Consider the following 21,892-nt stretch of genomic DNA (forward strand, 5'->3'; position numbering starts at 1 on the left):
AAGCTGAAAGAAGCATATGTCATTTCTAAAAACGAGAGTGCTTGGTTTATCCTGAAAGGTTGTTGCTTTATTAAATCATTTTGAATAGTATTATTTACTTCCGGAACAAGTTAAGCTTTATTATCCCACAGACGAGACAAATGAATCTCGGTCCGAGGATCATCTGCACTTTACTGTATGAGGTGGCAGATTAGCACAGATGTGTGATTATTAATAGATGGCGTGCACAAAAACACAGGTGCGCTTCCCCTCCCGTCTTGACACCCGTGTGCTGACCGGATGACTCGCAATAACACCCGTTTGTCATTATGCTGTGTTGTTTTTGCGTTATACTATATTAAAATGATGTTTGGCTCGTTGCTCGTATTAAGTGTTATTTGGAGTAGTTTGTCTCTGTTTCTAGACGATGCTCTCTGCCCTTCAGACGGACTGAGCCTCCCGATCGGGGTGGAATTACACACTCCGCTGCTGGTTTGCCGTAGTCAAGGACGCTGCAGGAGTGTGAAAATATCAGACACGTCTCTGTCTCACAGCAGAGAAACACAAATACACAAGTAGACCATTAATGCACAATGCTTATTAGGGTCATTTTGTTTGTGGGCTTCGCTAGAAAAGGTTTTCAGGCCTGCATGTTCAAAAACACCTTATTTTTTTTGTTGGAGACATACATATATATATAAAGTGTTGGGGAAGCTACTCTGTAACTGTAGTTTGACAAGCTACAAGCTACTCGTAAGTTAAAGTAGTTAAACTACAGTCAAGCTACCCTTTTGGAAAAGTAGTTAGCTACACTACAAGTTACTATCAAAAAGTAGCTAGCTACGTTGAAACTACTTTTGCTTTTTTTGAACAACGTATATTATAAATAACTGAATACGTGTCTGAGGAATGTTTTAAGTAAAATATTTAGTGTTTAAAATAATGCAATACAATTATGACTTCAAAGAGTAGGCCTATTGTTTTATTACACACAACACTCAAATATCTCAGACTGTTTGGCAAAAGTGCAAAACTGCAACAAATAGCCTACAACATTGCAAGAACAAAATATTTAACATAAATTGCATGTAGAACATTTTCTCAAAAATACAGATTAAACTTGGACATTAGTTGTTTCCCCATCCTCCAAATCTGCCGTCACGTCTTGCTCCATCGTGGATAATCACAATATGGGTGTGTCAACCCACTTCTGTACGTCAGTGAACCGTTAGCAAGACGCGTGATTAAACAACAGGTGGCGGTAATGGCAAAAAATTAGTTCGTAATCTAACAAGAAGAAGAATATCCTTGTATCGCGCTGATTCGCGCAGGCTCAAGAAACGCAATGTAGCTTTTGCTCGCGCTACACCGCTACTTGATGCAAAAAGTTGTTAGCTACTGGAAAAGCTACACTGTTTAAAAAGCAGCTGAGCTACAGCCAAGCTAGTGAAAAATGTAATTAAGTTAGTAGCGTCGCTACTTGTAGTTAACTACTCCCCAACACTGTATATATAAATGTAGAAACCATATTTGACCGCTACTTTGATGCATCCGCCATCTTGGAACGATCAACATTTCAGATCCTGTCATCACTCACAGTAAATATATCAATTAATTTTTCAAGATGCCACAACATTACACAGATTTTGGTTGTAAAAAACCGGCAAGATTTAAAGCGGCCAATAGAAACAGCCGCTAATGAGGCATCTATGCATGTGTATATGGTTGCAGTGCCTTAGTTCCTGTCTTTATGAAGCCCCTCCTTCCGAAAAGCATAATGTGCTCTGATTGGTCTAGCCTATCTTGTGATTGGTCAAGCGCTTTGAGTATGTTTTGGAAATGTCAGCTGAGTTTCAACACTACCAATAACTCAACCAGGCCCTGCACCATTATTTAGCACATGCCTTGGCGGGAATTATTTAAATGAGGAATATCATGAGGCTTTTCAGAAACACTGACACTGATATAAAGAATAAATGTAACATTGCAGGCCCTTTTCATGCTCAAACATCAACATTACGCACTAAAGATAGTTGAAGATGTTAAAAAACATGTCTTTTTAATGCATTTAAACGATGCTGGGGGTCATTTTGTGTGCATTACTCGAATAAAAGAGTTGTGTAGCCGCCAGCAGTGACTGTGTTTTGCTGTATTTTTGCCTGGACTCTCTGCATGTCTAACTGTAGGCACGCGTGTTGAATGTTTAATAAGCCTGCAGTGCTCTCTGACAAGAATCTATCAGTGGCAATATTTAGTTTTAAGTTTATGTTCTGTGTATTTCCAGTCCAAGCTAGCTCCCTCTCTCTCTCTGGCTCAGTTTTGGCTAATGATCAGAGCTGTCTTTGAGCTCCTGCTTTTATGAGTGTATTATTACTCGCACAGCGTCATGGCTTATTAAACAAAGACACACACAGATGTCTCCTCTCCCTCCTCGTGGAGTGAGCTGTCATCTTCCCGTGTTCCTGAAGCTCAGTGGTAAATGTCTGTGTTATCGCAGACAATATTTACAGATGAACTCGACTCGCTCTGGGAATGTTAAAATGCCTTCTGAGTTCCCAGTTTAATATGCAGAGAAAACTGTAAGACATAAAAGATTAATGTAAGATGTAAAGGCGTGTTAGGGATGATGTTCAAAGCCTTAGTGCGAATTTGAAAAGCATGAAAAAGCCCCTAAAAGGACATGATGCGGTATTCTGTTACATTACAGTACATCAGATTTCACTTATCACATGTAGATGTGAAGATGACTGATGTCGGAGGATTTTGTGCGGATTCGATTCGTTCAAACAGCTGATTCATTCATGAATGAAGTAAATGGCTCTCTTAATGAACGGCCATTGAATCATTGAACTCAAAACGCGGATTCGTTCAGAAACGGACGCGTGTTACTCGAAGACGCACTAGCTGTCCTCTGGCTCGTTGGTTATATTTTCTTTGGCAAAATCAAGCAAGAACAGACAACATTGTCTAAAATAAAACACAATATTAACTGTTTATCATCTGACATCAATATCCCATTTGCATTCATGCTTTTCAGGACATAAACAGTAGAGCCAGACCGATATATCGGCCGATATTAAGCATTTTCCATAATATCGGTATCGGCAGTTATAATGGCCGATAAATGAATATTTAAAAAATAAAATAAAAACGGACGAAACACGCTTTAATTATCTCTCCTTGGCCTGTTATATTGAAAATGTATGTTTTACAATTTGTAGTATGATGTTATCTATTGCTAAATTATGGCTCATCATAGACTAGCTAACCACAAAGCAAGCTAATGCCACTATCATCAGTGGAAGACCGCTAACGTTAACATTAATGAGATTGGAAACCACAATGAACTTTTTCTGCCTAAATAAAGTAATTATTACTGTATTTATAACTAGCATATCTCTAGTTACAGTCCCTGCATTGTAAAATGTAAGTTATACTTGCGAGGAGTGAACATTTAGACATAGAGAAAAAGTATCAAACGTAGCTTGTGCAGAAAAGTTAGCTTTTCTTTTACACGTGTGTGAAATCCAACAATATTTAATAAAAAAAAAATATCGGCCGATATATCGGATTTTAAAACCCCAAAATATTTGTATCGGTATCGGCCTTCAAAATCCTTTATCGGTCGGGCTCTAATAAACAGCACTGTGTGTGATATTGCTTAACTAGCCTATATCATATGATATAAATAAACAACTAAAACTCATATTGGGGCATTTTTTTTTCCGATATGTTGAATTTTATGGGCATTTTAACGACGTTCTATAGTATATATACATACATCATAATATTGAGCTGTCAGTATTATTGTTTTTGTTATCAAAAAATATTACAATAATGATAAAGAATTTTTAGACAAAACATTTGAATGTTTTAGGAATATCATTATTGCTTTCATTTTTGTTCAATATTGATAATGCTAGTTGTTAGGGTTTTTATGTGTCTGGAAGGAAAAAATAAAACATTATTATTCGGTTCTGCATGTCTGGAAGAAAAAATCTGTTTTGTTTAAAAACAATGTTGTTCACTCTCTTCCTTAGACTATTACTCTAAGTGCATTTTCATTTTGTACATTTTATTTAAACTCATAGCACACTAATTTTAAGGCCATGCTTATTGTTGATATTTTTAAGGACAGACTTGAGGTCAGACATTAGATATCAGAGAGAGAGAGAGAGTGTGTGTGTGTGTGTGTGTGTGTGTCTGTCTAATATCATGCATCGCATGTCGTATTCTATACTTAATTTCTCAGCTGTCCCATCAGCATATTGAGCACAAGAGGAACTATTACATCTGATCTGAGAGCTGCTCGTCTTTAGACCTCCATTATTCACAATGTTACCTCTGCTCACTTAATCGATAGGATAGCAGTGAGAAGATTGACGATAGTGACGTCAGATTGCTCAGTAAATCTGAGCCTGCTGTTAAATGAGAAGCGAGGTTAATGCAGATTTATGCGGCAACAGAATAGGTAACTAATATGCTAACAGATGCTCTCATCAGGTTGAGGACGTGTGGGTTTTTCTGCGTATGATTAACATGTTTAAGAGCTCTTGAGATGAACACAATGCTTGCCCCGGCAATCGACAACGGAGACAATAGACCCGTTTAACCTGATCGATGGGTCGTCGTTTCCGTCCATCGCGGTTCGGTTGGTCCAAAAATGTCAGGAGTGCATCTTTGATCTCGGCCTGTTCATTTAGATGCAAATAGTCCCGTTCTGTCAGTAAAATGCATTTATTAAAGCATCTTATGTGACTCTTATAGCATGAAAGAGGTGTCTGCTGTTGTGCCTTTGTTATTAAACTGGCCTGAAATATCTTAAAGATATCTTTTATCTTATTGACAATTTTCTCTCAGTGCATTTCACATTTAATTATAAAGAAATGTCAAGTGGACTGTAATTGTATTTTATTGCAAAACATACATTTTTGTTTTATTTACAACTTCAAAAACTTTTGTTTTTATTTTATAACTTATATTTTTTTTGTGTCACACTTTAGGGTCCATTTCTCACAATTAACTATAGTAAGGATTAAGGTATGCAGAATAAGGCATAATAATAATTAATAGCTCTTAAAATGTTTGTCAGTGTGTCCTACCCAGTCTTACTGCGTCAATAGAAAATATGTCAGCATTGGACAGAAAACTGTTTATTATTAAGCTTTTCTGTAAGCTCTTTAATCATAACTTGAATTAACTTGCCAGCTTTTTTTTATTACACTCCCAGCCAACAAAGTCAAGACAATGAAGTTATTTAAATTGACAGTTGTGTTATTCATGCCTAAGAAACTAACTGGTCTTGACAGAGTGACATTGACAGATCGTCCTCGGCCTTATCTAATGAAACCGTTCTAGTGTTTTGCTTATGATGAAGTGTTATTCTTTTCTCAGGGCCTTAGATATGGGACACATCCACCAGTGTTATTATCTCTAACAAATTAAAATCATTAAATTTTCATCACCTGTTATTTTTGGTCCCCATATGGAAAACAGCTTATAAGTCCTACTAAATGCCGTACCATAAAAATGGGGGAAAAAATTCAGTTTTAGTGGTACATTTAGGGTTATAAATATCATTATGTCTATGTAAAGACTCCATAAAACGTGTGTGTGCCCTCCAGCCGTTGTGAATCTCTGACTCACGGCATTCGGATGTGTTGATACAGCCGTCACTGAGATATTTTCTCAGGGTCGTGGGACTGAAATAATCTAATTTTCTGCTCTAATGGAAAGATGTAGCCCTCTAAGTGCAGGTCTGGGATCAGATTTTAGACCTTAGTGAACTTTTAACATTAACCAATACAGGTTTTTCTATGAGAAATGTCTCTTAACCAAAGTATGCACTTGTTGTTTATTAGCAACACGTAACCTGCCTCAAGTTAATGATTAGACTTAAGGTCGTATCAAAAACAGTGAAATATCAGTGGTGTTGCTAGCATGAGAATCCTACATGTTGGTATATAGACATCATCTTATTGTAACATTATTATAATTGTAAATTACTATTATATACAACTTTTTTTATTGTATAACATGACTTGTGATATATTTGGTGATACATTTTACACAGGTTAAGGAAAGAAAGGTGAAAAAAGAAGAACAAACTCAAAACACAGTATTTTATATTTGTATTTGATATGTATGTGCCCACTAATCTAAAATGGTTCAATATCAGCCTAGCTAGTCGAGTTGAATTACGATGTCTTGTTTTTTGCAGGGTTTGAACGTGGCAAAGAAGAAATCCTGCCTCTGAAAGAAGACTCCTCACACTCCATATCCAAGAGCAAGGTAAACTCACACTCACACTTGTTTATTCTCCCTGCCCATGATCCTCTGAGGGCTGGAATCGGATCAATGTGGGTCGGCTGGTCCTCTAGCTATCTTGTTTATTAATTATACATAGTCAAGAGCGTCTCAGAGGTGACAGGACTGTCCATTCGTTAAAAATAACCCTAGAGAAGATGCTGTTAACAACCAACACTCGGTAATATGATCCAATTGCTTCAGGTTTTGGATGTCGTTAGACGTGCCGCCACATCCAGACAGACCATTAATACTTGCACTCGCAATCCCTAATGAACCCCAAGTCACAGATCCCGTCAAACACGAGCGCAGAAGAGCGTGAGAGCGCCGTGTGGAACTAGCTGATATCTTTCAAAGCCTTTCAGAGGCATATTTAACCACTGTTTGCGTGAAGATATTTCTCCTAATCGGCTTTGAAAGGCTTCAGTGGGAAATTAAAAGACAGATCTTTATCTGACACCTGGGTCCGAAATTATGTTTTGACCCACCTGGTGATCTGAGTAAATGTTCAGACTCGAAGTGCTTCTTAGTATTCATGAAACTCTATTTTGCATTCTTTCTTTTAAAAAATCTATTTATATTTTAGCTGTTTTTACTTTGTATTTTTCCAAGAAACATTAATATTATATTAATTATATTATGTGTGTTTAGTACCATTGAGATACTGTTATAATATTGTGTTTATATTTTAAATATTTTTTTATATTTTTATGCGATCTTATTCTTAAATGGCAATTCACCTTATGAAATTTACTTGATGCTTCAAATAACGATTGTATCAATTTTATATTTACACCAGTACACCTTGGCGACAAGCAACTGTTAAAAAATCTTTGTCATTATTTAAGAGATTCATGAGTCATTGAATCATTAATTTTACAAAAAAAAATAAAAAATAAAATGAATTGGATATTTTTAAAATAGATTGGAGCAATAAACATTTGTTCGAACCCCTAGTAAATTACATGTTATTTTCTTTAGCTGTCTATTCAGAATCGTGGGAGAATCGTGATCTTTATTTTAAACCAAAAAAAGTAATTTTTTATGTCCTTATAGTTTTTGTGTTTTAGCTTATTTATAGTTATTTTAATACTTCAATAAAAAAAATTTAAATTCAGCTAGTTGCCAAAGTAAAATTTTGCTTGGTTTTATTCCATGTAATGACTATTTTATTTCTAATAATGAATATTTTTTTATGCTTTTGGTTTTATGTGTGCATGTATAATGAATTATGACATTTATTGAGGCCAAGCTTGCTTTGCTAATTACTGAAGTCTGTGTCGGTTTCACAGTCGGAGACCAAGCTCTATAATGGCTCAGACAAGGACGTATCTGCGTCTGGAAACAAACTTACAAAGAAGGAGTCTCTCAAGGTAAAGCCACACTCATTAATGGCACCCAGAGTCTCATTGTGTTTCTCTTGCATTTAATAGCTGTTTATGCATTATGAGTGTTAAAGACCCATAATTATGACTGATGTTTGTTCAGGTGCAAAAGAAGAACTACAGGGAAGAGAAGAAACGGGCCACTAAAGAACTGCTCAGCACCATCACTGATCCGTCTGTCATCGTCATGGCCGACTGGCTCAAGGTGTGTCATTAAACTGTGTTTATTCCTATAGGCTGGAGGTTTCGACGGGAAAACGTGAGTGTTTTCGGTACAGTTGCACAATTAATCGCTAAAAGATATTATTCTCGATTCAAACGCCCACACGATAGTCATAAATCACAGCGATTCTGCTATATGTCCATCACAGTACAATCACAGCGAACCCAGAGATAGCAGTTAGCAGTTGTCATGTATTGGTCTTTTCAATCACACAGTATCATTCAAATTATCACAGAAGTACTCGGATAAAAGTTTATAAATAAACACTGATCATGATAAAATAGAGCAGATCACCATTTGAAAGTAACTTGATGCTTCAAATAAAGATTGTATCAATGACATCGGTGCACCAGTAGGTGGCGACAAGCAACTGTTAAAAATGTATTTATCATTAAATCATTCAGATTCGTTTAAAACGCTGAAGTCTTTACAAGTGAGTCATTGAATCAATCACTCGAACAGTTTTTTTTATTTATTTTTCTCAATTACACTGCAGCAATTAACATTTTCTCAGAACCACTAGTAAATCCATCCACACCAGACAGATGCATGTGCTGTGCTATTACGTCTTGGTGGTTGAACCCAACAGGACAAAAACATGATTAAAAAGTCAATTTTCATTTTGACGTCTCTTCCTCTGTCTTTACATCGCTGCAGGGGTAAACAGCTGATTTTAATAATCACAGTGACACTCACATTGATTAAAGCACTGTGATAGTATACAAAAAAGACCTGCAGGGACAGGAGAAAGGGGAGTTAAATCGATCTTATGTTCGGATCAAGTAATCACACCACATCCTTAAAATGACCTCCAGTCTCACATGAGCCCGTTTTCTCTCTCTCAGATCCGTGGCACGTTGAAGAGCTGGACCAAGCTGTGGTGTGTGCTGAAGCCAGGCGTCCTGCTGATCTATAAGACCAATAAGAACGGCCAGTGGGTCGGTACCGTGCTGCTCAACGCCTGTGAGCTCATCGAGAGACCGTCGAAGAAGGACGGGTTCTGCTTCAAGCTCTTCCACCCCCTCGAGCAGTCCATCTGGGCCGTCAAGGTACATGAGAAAACTCGGGAGTGACCTGAACCTTTTTGGATTTGCATTATTATTTGAAACTTAAATGTTTAGACATACTGTCACGATCACCTGTGAGAGTTCCCCTCGATTACCATCAGAGCACTCCACCTCAGACTAGCAAAGACTACATTACCCATAACCCACTGCCCGGACCATCAGCCATGATTGTATTCAGCTCTTGCTTGTTCGTTTCTGCCTATATAAACCTGGTTAATTGACCGTTTGCGAAGCCCCGCCCCCCTTAGTTACTGTTGCTATGTCCGCCTCTCTCACACCATGTTCTCACACAGTGGAAAAATACATTGCGGAGCACAGAAGACACTAACAACGCGCTGACAGACAAGCCAGACCAAGTCTCACCTTTCAAACTTGGTCATTTTTTAAAGAAATTTAAGCAATAAATTTCCGTTTTGTGGCTCTTTAATGTGTCTGACAGATCGCTGTAGAGCCTCAGCTTCCTTTATAGCATCAAATAAACATGAATGAACATAAGGAATGTTGTTTTAACCGCAGAAAGACGTCAGTACACTCCGTTTTTCAAGTTCAAATCCTCCAACTCTTCTGACCGCTTTGTCGGACAAAAATGGCGGATTCGACGGATGGTGGATTATGATTGGTCAGATCACCTGTCAATCAAACTCCCTGCGAAGGGTCAATTCAGTCACTCTTCCCTCGGTCTTGTTAGTATGCAAGTACTGCATTTCTGAGCCTTTGTTATTTCTGTTCCCTGGTTTTGCCTTAGCCCTGGACATTGTCTTTGTTTGGACTGCTCATCTGTGTTTCGACCTTTGCCTGGCCTTGTGTGTGTATGTCTGTGGATTAACCTATTAAACTGCGTTTGGATCCTCAACCCTTGCGTCTCGGAGCTGTTATGTTACACATACCTCTAATCTTTGAAGTGCCAAAAGAAGTCTTAAAGGCATAGTAAGACAAAAAATATATAATTATCTAAATATAAAAATAATATAATTTAATATTTTAAAACTCACAACCGTTTATAAGATTGGGGTCTGGGGTCTCCTACTGCTCACCAAGGCTGCATTTATTAAAAAAAAAAATAGTAAAAATATTATTTGTACAATTTAAAATAACTTTTCTTTGTGAATATATTGCAAAAAATGATGTGTCACATGATCCTTCAGAAATCATTCTAATATGCTGATTTGATGCTTAAGGAACATTTCTGATTATTATCAGTTGTGCTGCTTCATATCTTTGTGGAAACCATGACACATTTTATTTATTTATTTTTTCAGGATTTTTTGTAAAAAAAAAAAAAAGTAAACCTTTATAAATGTCTCTACTTTCTCCTTCGCTCAATTTAATATGTCCTTATTGAAGTATAAAAAAAATCGTATTGTTAACTAAAACTATTGACTGGCAGTGTATAAAAGAAATATAAAGTATATAAAAAGAAAAAGCTATGAGAATATTTCTAATATTCTTTTATTAGTGTAAAAAGTGCCATTTGGAGAGTGTGATGAAGTGTTTATTGTGTTTACGTGCGTCTCAGGGCCCTAAAGGAGAAGCCGTGGGGTCCATCACACAGCCGTTACCCAGCAGCCACCTGATCTTCAGAGCGGCTTCAGAATCTGACGGTGAGACACGCACTCAACAGACTGACAAAATAAAGCGCTGTGTTGTTCTGCGGCTTCAATCTTGTGCGTGATGTGTGCAGGCCGATGTTGGATGGACGCTCTTGAACTGGCTCTGAAATGCTCGAGTTTGTTGAAGAGAACGATGATCCGAGAGGGCAAAGAAGAGACGCCGCAGACCGCAGAGCATTCGCACATCAACTTCTACAGTCTCCTGCGGGCGCACAACATGCAGGGCTTTCAGTAAGAACACATTAACACACTGAGCTGTCACGTTACAGGCTCCTTAAATTCATATTTTATTCAGCATTGATAAAAAGTGGCACTTCATAAACTTGCATATTCATTTTTAATGACGGACGATCGGCTGCAGAGTGCCGTGACATTCACATGAAATCTTTAGTGAGAGTTCAGTCTTGGCTAATATAATATAGAGATAGTTATTTCTATTTTATGACACATGATAACCAATAATACAAATCGTTTACATGCACATTGACAATCAAGCACATTCACTTTTTCTCTGGAAGTATTTTTCCCATTCATTTGGAAATAGTCTTTATAAAAGCGTCATACACCATGAACTAAAACAGCCAGCTATGCACTCTAAAAAATGCTGGATTGTTTCAACCCAAATTTGGGTCAAATATGGAAAAACCCAAATGTTGGGTTGTACAGTTGAAAGTGAAAGCTGAAGTTTGGTTCAATTTTGAAATTACATTTGGGTTTGTCCATATTTTACCCAAATTTGGGTTCAAACAACCCAGCCTTTTAATGGCTTTAACGAATAAAAGAACTACAAAGAAGGCATTGCGATGACATTAAAAAAATATATATTTAAGTTTATTTTAAGCATAGCAAGATCGTCATGCTTTACAGCTAAAGAGCTCTTTTGGCGTATTTTGCTTATTTTGGCGTATTTTGCTTATATACCCTCTGATTGGGGGAATTTTCTGTGCTGCATCATGGGTAATGTAGTTTTTCATCACAAATTCAGCTGGCAAACATGATTATTTAAAAAATAAGTTGAAATAATGCGGGCTGACGGCTTCAACAAAAGCCTATACAATCGATTAACAACCACAGTAGGTCCGTCTTTAAAGGTTTATTACTTGTCGTCAAAAAGCATTTTCACGATTAACCCACAGTTTTAACATCCAGGATTCAGCTTTTGGACTCTATACGCCTACATTGTAGCCTGATGCCATCACTAGTGTTTGTGTACTAACTGAGAGTTTGCGTGATCCGCCAGGTTTAATGACAGTGACCAGTTTAAGGATCCGGACCTGTATTCTGATAAGTCGGACCGTGAGAATGAGCAGGAGCAGGAGGAGTGGGAAAATGAGGTGATGGATAAAAGTGAAGAGAGCGACAGCGACACGTCGGAGCGACAGGAAGACTCGTACGTCGACATGGATCCCAACGAGACGCTACGGGAGACGCCGTACATTGAGCAGAGCCACGAGGAGCTCGGAGAGGTGTGTGTGCCCGTGAAGTCCTGCTTTATACCATACCCCACTGTAAATGCTATGTAAATAATGACATTATCATAAATTAATTGTCATATTATAATTTGTTTGGCTCAAGCGAGTGCTATTCATTGGCAGATGCTAACACGTTATTCAGACATCTATTTTTACAGCAGACAGCTGGGGAGATGAACAGAAAGTCTGTGGTGGATATGACACAATCTGTTCACTCAATCTGTGTGTGTGTGTGTTGTGTTTATCAGGCTGGCGAAGCGGCTCAGACTGAGACAGTATCAGAAGAGAATAAATCTCTGATCTGGACTCTACTGAAGCAGGTCCGGCCCGGCATGGACCTGTCCAAAGTCGTTCTGCCCACCTTCATCCTGGAGCCACGATCCTTCCTGGACAAACTGTCCGATTACTACTACCACGCTGACTTCCTGTCGGAGTAAGATAACACACACACACAGTGATGTTCAGAGTATTCAGATGGTCCTTTATATTCCCAAATAAATTGGAAACTAATAAAATAATTCAAATAAAGGTAAATGAAAATATATTAATGTTTGTTGAAAAACTAAAAGTGAAGTATATAGTTGAAGCACTACTAAAACTGAAATAAAAATAATGCAAAATATAAATAAATTAATAACAATTAATTAAAAAACACCAACAATTAACATATGAAAATAAATATATCAATTTGATGTATTGATAACTAGTAGTGGTTTATGAATAATAATAATAATAAAATGACACTGGTTACAAATCTAAAATTATAAAATTTTAAAATTGAGTTTTAAAAAACATGTTGTTCTCAAATTAAAGTGATTTAAAAAAAACATAAATTGAAAAATAAAAACAAATAATGTGTTAAATATAATTTTTTTAATTTATATTTAAATATTATATTTATATTTTTAAATGTAATTTATATTACAATTATTTTAGCATTATTAAGGATAAAGTGGGACAAGCATGGTAACTATATAATAATTAAATTATTAATTAAATGACATTTATTCATATTAATAATAATCACAATAAATTGTTTATTATTATTATAATAATAAATAAATGTACTTTATTTCATTGGATTGATCGTCCACACATAGTCCTCAGTGTGAAGGCAAAATAAAATGTAAAAATATAAATGAAATCTGATTTTAGTTTGTTTTATTAAAGAAGCTTAATCATAATTGTCTGTGGTTTATGTCATCAGAGCGGCGGTGGAGGAGAACGCTTATAACCGTATGAAGAAGGTGGTCAAATGGTACATTTCTGGATTCTACAAGAAGCCAAAGGTGAAGACAGATTCACTAACAGCCATCAGGCGTCTCAGATCTGTCATTTGACTTCATATTTTCGTCATTGACAGGGTTTAAAGAAACCGTATAACCCCATTATCGGAGAAACATTTCGCTGTTTATGGATCCACACCAAGACAAACAGCAAAACCTTCTACATCGCAGAGCAGGTAAAGCAGTGACATCCACTTCGATACCAGTTAGTATATCATTAAACTACACACCAAGATAATGCATATGTTGTCCTCCAGGTATCCCATCATCCTCCAGTTTCAGCCTTTTATGTCAGTAACAGGAAGGATGGCTTTTGTCTGAGCGGCAGCATCCTGGCCAAGTCCAAGTTTTACGGTGAGACAGAAGGTACACTATTAAATCGCATGATTTTCTATAACACACACGTCTGATTGTGAGTGTGTTGGTGTTTTTTAGGAAACTCTCTGTCGGCCATCTTGGACGGTGAAGCCAGGTTGTCGTTTCTGAACAGAGGGGAGGACTATGTGATGAACATGCCCTACGCTCACTGCAAAGGTCTGTCTGCGCACATGCACATACGCTAACAAGATTAAGCATTTTATATATGTTTGTAACAATATTTTACATATAATAATATACTTTTTTCATATTTGATCTGTTAAGCTTTCGCTAGTATTTGTTAATGTTAAATTTTGTGTTACCAAACACTCTATGAGCTCTGGCTTAGCAAGCGCATGCATTACGGCTGTTTGTCCAGTAACGTGTGTGTCCGTGTGTCTCTCAGGGATCCTGTATGGTACTATGACTCTGGAGTTGGGCGGACAGGTCTCCATCACCTGTGAGAAGACGGGCTACAGCGCTCAGCTGGAGTTCAAACTCAAGGTCTGTGTGTGTGTGTGTATGTGTGTTTTTGAGCTTTTCTGACATTTAGAAGAACAGTGGAGCGCAGACAGAAAGGTCACAGACATCACATTCGTAAAACATCATACCAAATGCCACACTGATAGCGGCACAACATCCACAAATGGATGATGCTTTGTATGACCTGTTTCAATGGCATGACTGATGTTTCCCCGTCATCTCAGCCGTTCCTTGGCAGCAGTGATAGTGTCAATCAGATCAACGGGAAGATCAAACTTGGGAAGGAGGTGCTGGCGACACTCGAGGGGCACTGGGTGAGTAGTGTGTGTGCAAAAGTAACAAGAAAAATCCGTCTGAAATGTTCCCATGTTAAAAAATAAATACGACCTCACGTTGTGTCAATCACGAAATGTTCGTCCGCATCCGTAACAAGCATTTCAGAGCCAATATGAAAAAACGCATACGAACATTTCGGACTCGGTGTGCAAGGGTCTTGAGGATTACCTATCCACAAGTTTCCGAGGGGCGCTCCTGTAAAAAATAAAGTGGGTGAAACTTCCGGTGAGGCGGCGGATGTAGCATTCCAATGGGATTATGTGTGTTAGTTAGCGAAGCGGCTAGCTGTTTTTCGGAGAATTATTTGACTATTTAAAGACGCAAATCTTTACGAGAGATGTCGTTACGGAGCTCAGGGACAACATGTGCTGTTCGCGGTTGTATGTATAACCGGATTATATCTAATTCAGTGGCTTAAACGTGATTGTTTTGAACATAAGCCGAAAACGAAATCAGAGTGATCCTGCCAACGACTGTAACGTTAGTTTCCATCACCTCCCAAAAGACGACGAATCTTCCTGTGTACATTAGTTTAGACTCTTAATATTCTATAATCTCTCTCAGCATGTGATTGGCTGTTCGCTACTGATGTCACACCTAAACTCAGGATCAAAGCCGGTGTTGACAGAATACCAAATGTATTAAAGTAGCACATTCATTTGTAATTTTGAATAAACTCCAAAGCACAATGACTAAGTGTGTATTTTTTTATTTTAATTGTTTGTCAGCTCGCACAACTGTCTGTCACCATGCCTTGATGAGTATTGATTATTAATAATGTTATTATAATACTCCCAGCCAACGACTGCGGAGGGTAAAGGTACTGTTATTTCACCCTTTTTAATTTCGTTGAGGTTGTGTTCCCACATCGTTAGGTAGTTTGGATCGCGCTATAACTTGAATGACTGTCAACTGTTGAATGAACGAGTAAAGTATGTCAAGTCGCGCTTTGTTTACTTCGAACCGGAAGACGCGCCCCCTTTTGACGCAAGGCCTCATGGGGCGTAGGAAACTTGTGGATAAATCCCAAAATGTCAAAGTGAGAATCTCTTACCCGGAATAGTCAAAAGCATGTCTAGAGCATGTGGTCTAGCCACAACTAATGATTTTAGCAACATCTTTTGCCCTGAAACTAAGGCTTCTTAGAGCTCTTTGAGATTCAGATTGTCATTTTGTGTGTTTTCTACAGGACAGTGAAGTCTTCATCAACGATAAGAAAACGGGTGAGATGGAGACGTTCTGGAACCCGACGCCGGAGCTGAGGCAGCACCGACTGATCCGAGGAACCGTTCCTCCTGAAGAACAGAGCGAGTTCGAGTCCGAGAGGTAAAAATTTGTAAATTCATTTGTTCATTTGTATTCATTTGTATATATATACGTGAATCTGCAGCCAAAAACAAATCATCCACACGCCACCAATAATTTAAGTATCCACACCCGATGGTCAAATTATAATAATCCTAATGTGTTGTTACGCGTGATGATAATGGATGATGACTCAGCGACGGTTGATGCGCGCATCTCTAATGGTAACATTATACACTGATGAATGAGCGCTGCTTTTAAATGAACATTCTTTAAAACAAAATTTATTTGACAGAATTTCATTTTCTTAATGGCATAAACAGGCTTTAAACTGGAATGTCATTGTTTGTGTCACTGCAAACACCTAACAGCCGTTGCATATTACATACCTAACCAGCATTTTATTAATCCTCATTGTAAAACGGTTAGTTCCAATCCTTGATTCTGATTGGTCAATAGCTGTGCTTTATTCATGATAAACCACGGCTGTGACCGCTTCACCCACCGGTTCTGTTCATCACTGCGCAACACTGCAGTTCCTATGTTGTTTTATTTGAGCTTTCATGGAGCGTTGTTGCTGTTCACGGTCAGGGACTATTTTTTTCTAGCGGAAGGAAGGCATTTAGTGGGGGGATGGTAAAATAAAACTGATTTAATAGGGCCCTAAAATTGTAATTTTTGTTAAACTTTAAGCTTTAAATTTAATTTTACCATTAAAATGGAAACCAGAAAAATTACAACTAAAAAAATTGGAATCTGGGAAAAAATCAAACAGAATTCATAGGCCGCTGCGTGATTGCTAATGCATAGTTTCACGATTATTATGAGAAGGAACACATTTCCAGAAGTCTTTCTCTGTCATCTTCAGGCTGTGGCAACATGTGACACGGGCCATAAATAACAAAGACCAGACGGAGGCGACCAATGAGAAGTTCATCCTGGAGGAGGTTCAGAGGAAGGCGGCACGCGAGCGCAAGGCCAAGTGTGAGGATTGGATGCCCGCGCTGTTCGAGCAAGACCCCGTCACCGGAGAGTGGCATTACCGTTACGCTGAGTAAGCGCAGATTTATATCTCATTCATCTTTCAAAGACTGATGCCTTCAATTGAATGCCACTGTGTGCGCTGATAAATCCAGACAAATATTCATTAAGCTCTATTATTAAATTATTAAAGTTTGATTTTTGATGATTCAATTATATTTTTTCTTTTATTTATTTAACTAAACCATCAAAATGGACTGCAGAAAATTTGAATGGAAAACAAGGAATTTGGGGGAAAATGTAACTTTTATAGGGCCCTTAAAATGTAATTTTTGTTCAACTTAAAAAAATTATTTTTGTTTCAACACAGGATTTAAAAAAAAACATTACATTTCACAAAGCCCTATTGTTATTATTTTTTAAAGTTGTTAGCTTTTTGTGAATTCAATTGATTAGACATGATTTTTGATTACTAAAATTAAGTTTATTTAATTTAACCAAATTGAATCCATAAAAATTCTAAAAGAAAACACAGAAAAATTAAACTGATTCCATAGGGCCAAATATATATAATTTTTGATAGCTAAAATTGAATTGAAGCATTAAAACTGATTTTGAGAGCAGTTCAGCCAGCACTCACTGTTGGTTTTATAACACACGCTGCCCCCTGCTGGACAGGAAGTGCATTGTAGCGTGTCCCGTTTACTGTGAGGATGGTGTGTTTCTCTCCGTGTCCTAGCACTCGTCCGTGGGATCCGCTCAACGATCTGATTCAGTTCGAGAAAGACGGCTGTATTCAGACCAAAGTGCGCCACAGGACGCCTATGGTACGTTCAGCCAGTGTAGTTAGTCTCAGTACCCAGCAGGGCTCCCGGAGGGACAATTACCTGAGCCAGGTACGTCCTTCTGTCCCCACCTTTCCCTCCTTTTACCCACAATCCCTCTCTCTGCTTCCATCTCATCATCGCCTGCGCTCTGTCCATTCTTCAACCTACCATTCACCGTTCTGCAGTGCAACCAATCATCTGCTGCCTGACCTGGTCACATGACCACCCTGCTTCCTTTTCAGCTTTTGTTTTTTCTTTGTGGTCTTTGGCGTCTGCAACTGACTCGCATGCATGCCTGTGTTATGGGATGCAGGGATGCATCTTGGACAAACTTGGGTCCAAAATTAATTGTATTTTGAATTTTGAGAATATGTATAAAATAGGAGTAAATGTGCCCATTAAAACACATTAAATGGAAATATATATAATATATATATATATATATATATATATATATATATATATATATAATATACATACATATACACACACATATATTATACATATACACATATACACACACATACATATATATATATATTTTTTTTTTTTTGATATTCCAAAATTTTAAATAGATAATAAATGTAATAATAATAGTTAGAAATTCATCTTTAAATAAATAATAAATGTTGTAATAAATTAAAAAGTATAAATGAAATATACATTTAAATAAATAATAACTGTAAGATTTGAAAAAAAAAATTACAATAACAATTCAATTAAATAGTAATGTAATAAAATAATAATTAGAAGTTATATTTGCATTTAAGTAAATAAATGTAAGATTTAAATACATAATGTAATAATAAAAAGTAGAAATTAAATATTTGTCAAATTTAAATATATATACATATAAATGTAATAACATGTATTATAAATTAAATGTGTTTTCAAATAAGTAAAATGTAATGAATGCAATAATAATTATAAATTAAATTTTCATTGAAATGCTTAATAAAATGTATTTAAATTGCATTTAAACAAGTAATAAATGTAATAATAAATGTTAAAAAAGTAAAAGTAAAAAAGTACATGGATGGAAACATTGCTAATGGCACAAATATGCAAAATTTAGCTTCATGGCCATTGTTAAATATTTATGGCTGGCAAAAAGTTCATTTTGGACCCTGTTTGCAGCCTTTCTGAAATCTGATAATCTGAATATATAATTCATACTGTCATAACCACAATATAAAGAATGAAATGTGTGAATGTTCGGCTCTCGTGTGCGTGTGTTCCTGTAGGTGACGGGACCGAAGCGGAAACATAAGAGTGATAAACCTAAAAGTCCCGAAAGTGGCTGCTCATCTCCAGAGCCGGACCATCAGGACTCGTCAGGCAGCGAGAGTAGGTCACACACACACACACACACGTCCTCAAACATGCCAAACACCTGATCATGGTCTTTCCTTCAGGGCACAAAAGCAAACACAACAGCCGCCTCCGGAAGAAAGGAACGGATCTGAGTGAAATCCAAAGTGCCATTGAGTCGATCAGAAAAACCCAGGAAGACATTAACAGGTGACGCCACATCTCTAATAAACACTTCCTTCAGATGAACAACAACAATATTGACTTTTGTTATCATTACATCCAGGAGCGTCAACGCCCTGCGGAGTCGAGTGGCGGGTCAATCGACGACGGAAAGTTGGTTCCTCACTCACAGAGATTTCGCCATCGTCCTCTTCCTCATCTTCGTCCAGGTCCTCCTCAACTTCATCTTTAAGTAACGAGTCCAGGTCTCCTCAAACGGGAGACCCTTCATTCCTTTAGCTCCACCTCACCACACATTCGTTTTTTTTATCAATTCGTATTATCGGCTAACACCAGCCGTTGGTTGAAGTGCATTGTGGGATGTTTTAGAAATGACTGTTTACTTTTATTCTTCAAAAAGAGGAAATTCGCATCAGCCTCCAATGGTTTTAATTTATTTTATCACTGTTTTTACCCTCCATGAGCGTGGTGGAGGACGTCAGTCAATATACAGACTTAATGGGTGAAATCTAGGTTAATTTTCATGACAAATAAGCACATTTCACCTCAAATTCTCATGACTGAAGTGCAAAAAAAAAAAACGTTTTCGTTACTATAATCCACAAAAAAAGATAGTATTTGTACGTGATGGTATTTATTGTACTGCCTTTAATTTGTACTGATTTAAATAAAATTTGCGAATGGATGCATTATAGCTATGAGAATTTGGAAATGTTATGAAAGTGAATATGTCTTAATGCATATTAGTCCTAAAACTCTGTTTTTTTATTTCTTTTGGGACTGAAATGTGACCTGAACACCCGAGTATAAATCGTAAAGGTTCTGATGTTACTGATATTTTATGAACATTTTATTAAATGAATGAAGGACGTTGTGAGTCGAGGTCAAATTTTGTATTATTTAAAACTGTACCGGGAACAATTTCATTCTGAATCTTCATTTTTAAAGGAGTAGTTCACTTTTGAAAAAAACTTTTGCTGATAATTTACTCATCCAAGATGTCCATGTCATTCTTTCTTCAGTCGAAAAGAAATTAAGGTTTTTGATGAAATCGTTCCAGGATTTTTCTCCATATAATGGACTTCAATGGGAACCAAACGATTCAAGGTCAGTGCAAACTGCAAACTGTTCAAAGGGCTTTAAACGATTCCAGACGATGAATAAGGGACTTATCAAGCGCACATTTAATAAATAAATAGCAAAGTTTTATAAGCTCAAATGCACGTTTGTGACTCTCCTGTTTCAACTCATTCATCAAAATGAACGGATCTTTTTCCGAGTCATTTGGTTCATTCAATGAACGAAACGAACAAATTGACTCGAACAGGAGAGTCACACAGAACAGAGCAAGGTGAACATTTGAGCTTATAAAACGTAAACTTTGTTATTTTTTTATTAAATGAGTGATCGTTTCGCTTGATAAGACCCTTATTCCTCGTCTGGAATCGTTTAAAGCCCTTTGAAGCTGCACTGAAACTCTCATTTGGACCTTGAACCGTTTGGTTCCCATTGAAGTCAATTATATGGAGAAAAATCCTGGGATGTTTTCATCAAAAACCTTAATTTCTTTATCTTGGACATGGCCGTGAGTAAATTATCAGCAAAAGTGTTTTTAAAAGTGAACTACTCCTTTAACAGCACAGTATGTGGATCCTTCATTTCATACGTTCGCGAGTCGTGTTTAAAGGTAATGATGTTTAATTTATTGGAAGGATACTTGAGGAGCGTGTACAGTATCTCAAGCTTCACATTTAATATTACTCGGAGGAAACAGTAGATCTAGGCGTAGTGAACCTGTAGCAGGGAATACTGTTGCGTACTTTTGTAGTTGCTTGACTCTTGTCTGCCAATGTTACATCAGACTAGATGTACGATTAACAAGCCAAATAGTCTGAGAGTAGATTAGTGTTAACGTCTCATCTGTACATAGTAAAGAACCCATTTCGTTTTGTACTTCTAATCTAGAGAAACGTGTGTTAGCCAGACGCCGTCACCCATAACCCCCGTCACGTGTCTTTGTTCGGTCACCTGATCACTTGCACAGCGTCCAATCAGATGTTTGAATGTGCTCACGTCAACAATAACTACTAAAAAAAAAAACCACGTGCCTTTACAAGCGGGTCCTGCAGCCGGAGTCTGAGGGATTACACCCGACTGTTTAATTCCCACCATCGTTTGTCTTTATTTCTCACTCTGGAGTGAATGTGCCATACTCGATCTCGGAGACGTTTCCGGCTCGGCGTCTCACTGTGAGTTTTAGATTTCGTCCCGGAGCTCAAAGCTGCCATAGATCTGCCATCGTCTGCCACCAAACCAGGGATCAAACTCTATGTCACATGCACTCTGTTCAGTGTTCATCTCCAGGTTGCACACTTCAGGCTTCTAGTTGAGGTCATTGTTCGTTTTGTTCTCTTTTTACTCCTGCTGATCCATGTTGTTGTTGTTGTTTTTTTGTTGTTGATAATTTCCTGCAGCTGTCTCTCTGTACAGGTCATGCTTTATTTGTATTACAGAAATAACTTCCTGTAAGTTTATTGTCACCTGTGACATATCACCAAATAAATCGAAAAGACTGTACTATTGTTTCTCCGTCTTTTGCACGCTTTCAGTTTATTTCAATTTCCTTGTATTTTATTTTTTATGTGCTTCTGACTGGTATTGTTTAAAAAGAATATTAATTCTTGTGGGATTGCTAATATTTGGTTGTAGTTTTATAATTTATTACATTTATCAAAAACTAAAAATAATATGTGGCCTTTTTTAGGTAGTTTTTGGTGGGGG

General features: G+C 37.3%; 1 protein-coding gene across 4 annotated transcripts in view; it reads left to right on the top strand.

Moving 5' to 3' along the window:
• Nucleotides 1-21,688, top strand: part of osbpl8 (oxysterol binding protein-like 8) — a 62,763-nt gene extending 41,075 nt beyond the window's left edge. For all 4 annotated transcript variants that reach the window (XM_039660756.2, XM_039660759.2, XM_089127337.1 and 1 more), the window contains 20 exons: nt 6,200-6,270; nt 7,578-7,658; nt 7,774-7,875; nt 8,739-8,942; nt 10,477-10,561; nt 10,642-10,801; nt 11,811-12,036; nt 12,291-12,475; nt 13,250-13,331; nt 13,406-13,504; nt 13,586-13,682; nt 13,764-13,862; nt 14,092-14,189; nt 14,393-14,482; nt 15,694-15,830; nt 16,678-16,863; nt 17,530-17,686; nt 18,862-18,964; nt 19,033-19,138; nt 19,215-21,688. In XM_039660756.2, the coding sequence (XP_039516690.2) occupies nt 6,200-6,270; nt 7,578-7,658; nt 7,774-7,875; nt 8,739-8,942; nt 10,477-10,561; nt 10,642-10,801; nt 11,811-12,036; nt 12,291-12,475; nt 13,250-13,331; nt 13,406-13,504; nt 13,586-13,682; nt 13,764-13,862; nt 14,092-14,189; nt 14,393-14,482; nt 15,694-15,830; nt 16,678-16,863; nt 17,530-17,686; nt 18,862-18,964; nt 19,033-19,138; nt 19,215-19,347 (2,501 nt within the window). In that variant the 3' untranslated portion in view covers nt 19,348-21,688. The remainder of the gene's footprint in view (nt 1-6,199; nt 6,271-7,577; nt 7,659-7,773; nt 7,876-8,738; nt 8,943-10,476; nt 10,562-10,641; nt 10,802-11,810; nt 12,037-12,290; nt 12,476-13,249; nt 13,332-13,405; nt 13,505-13,585; nt 13,683-13,763; nt 13,863-14,091; nt 14,190-14,392; nt 14,483-15,693; nt 15,831-16,677; nt 16,864-17,529; nt 17,687-18,861; nt 18,965-19,032; nt 19,139-19,214) is intronic.
• The last annotated feature ends 204 nt before the right edge of the window (nt 21,689-21,892 follow it).

This window comes from Pimephales promelas, chromosome 24, assembly GCF_988280905.1.
Source record: "Pimephales promelas chromosome 24, fPimPro1.hap1.1, whole genome shotgun sequence".
NCBI classification, from domain to species: domain Eukaryota; kingdom Metazoa; phylum Chordata; class Actinopteri; order Cypriniformes; family Leuciscidae; genus Pimephales; species Pimephales promelas.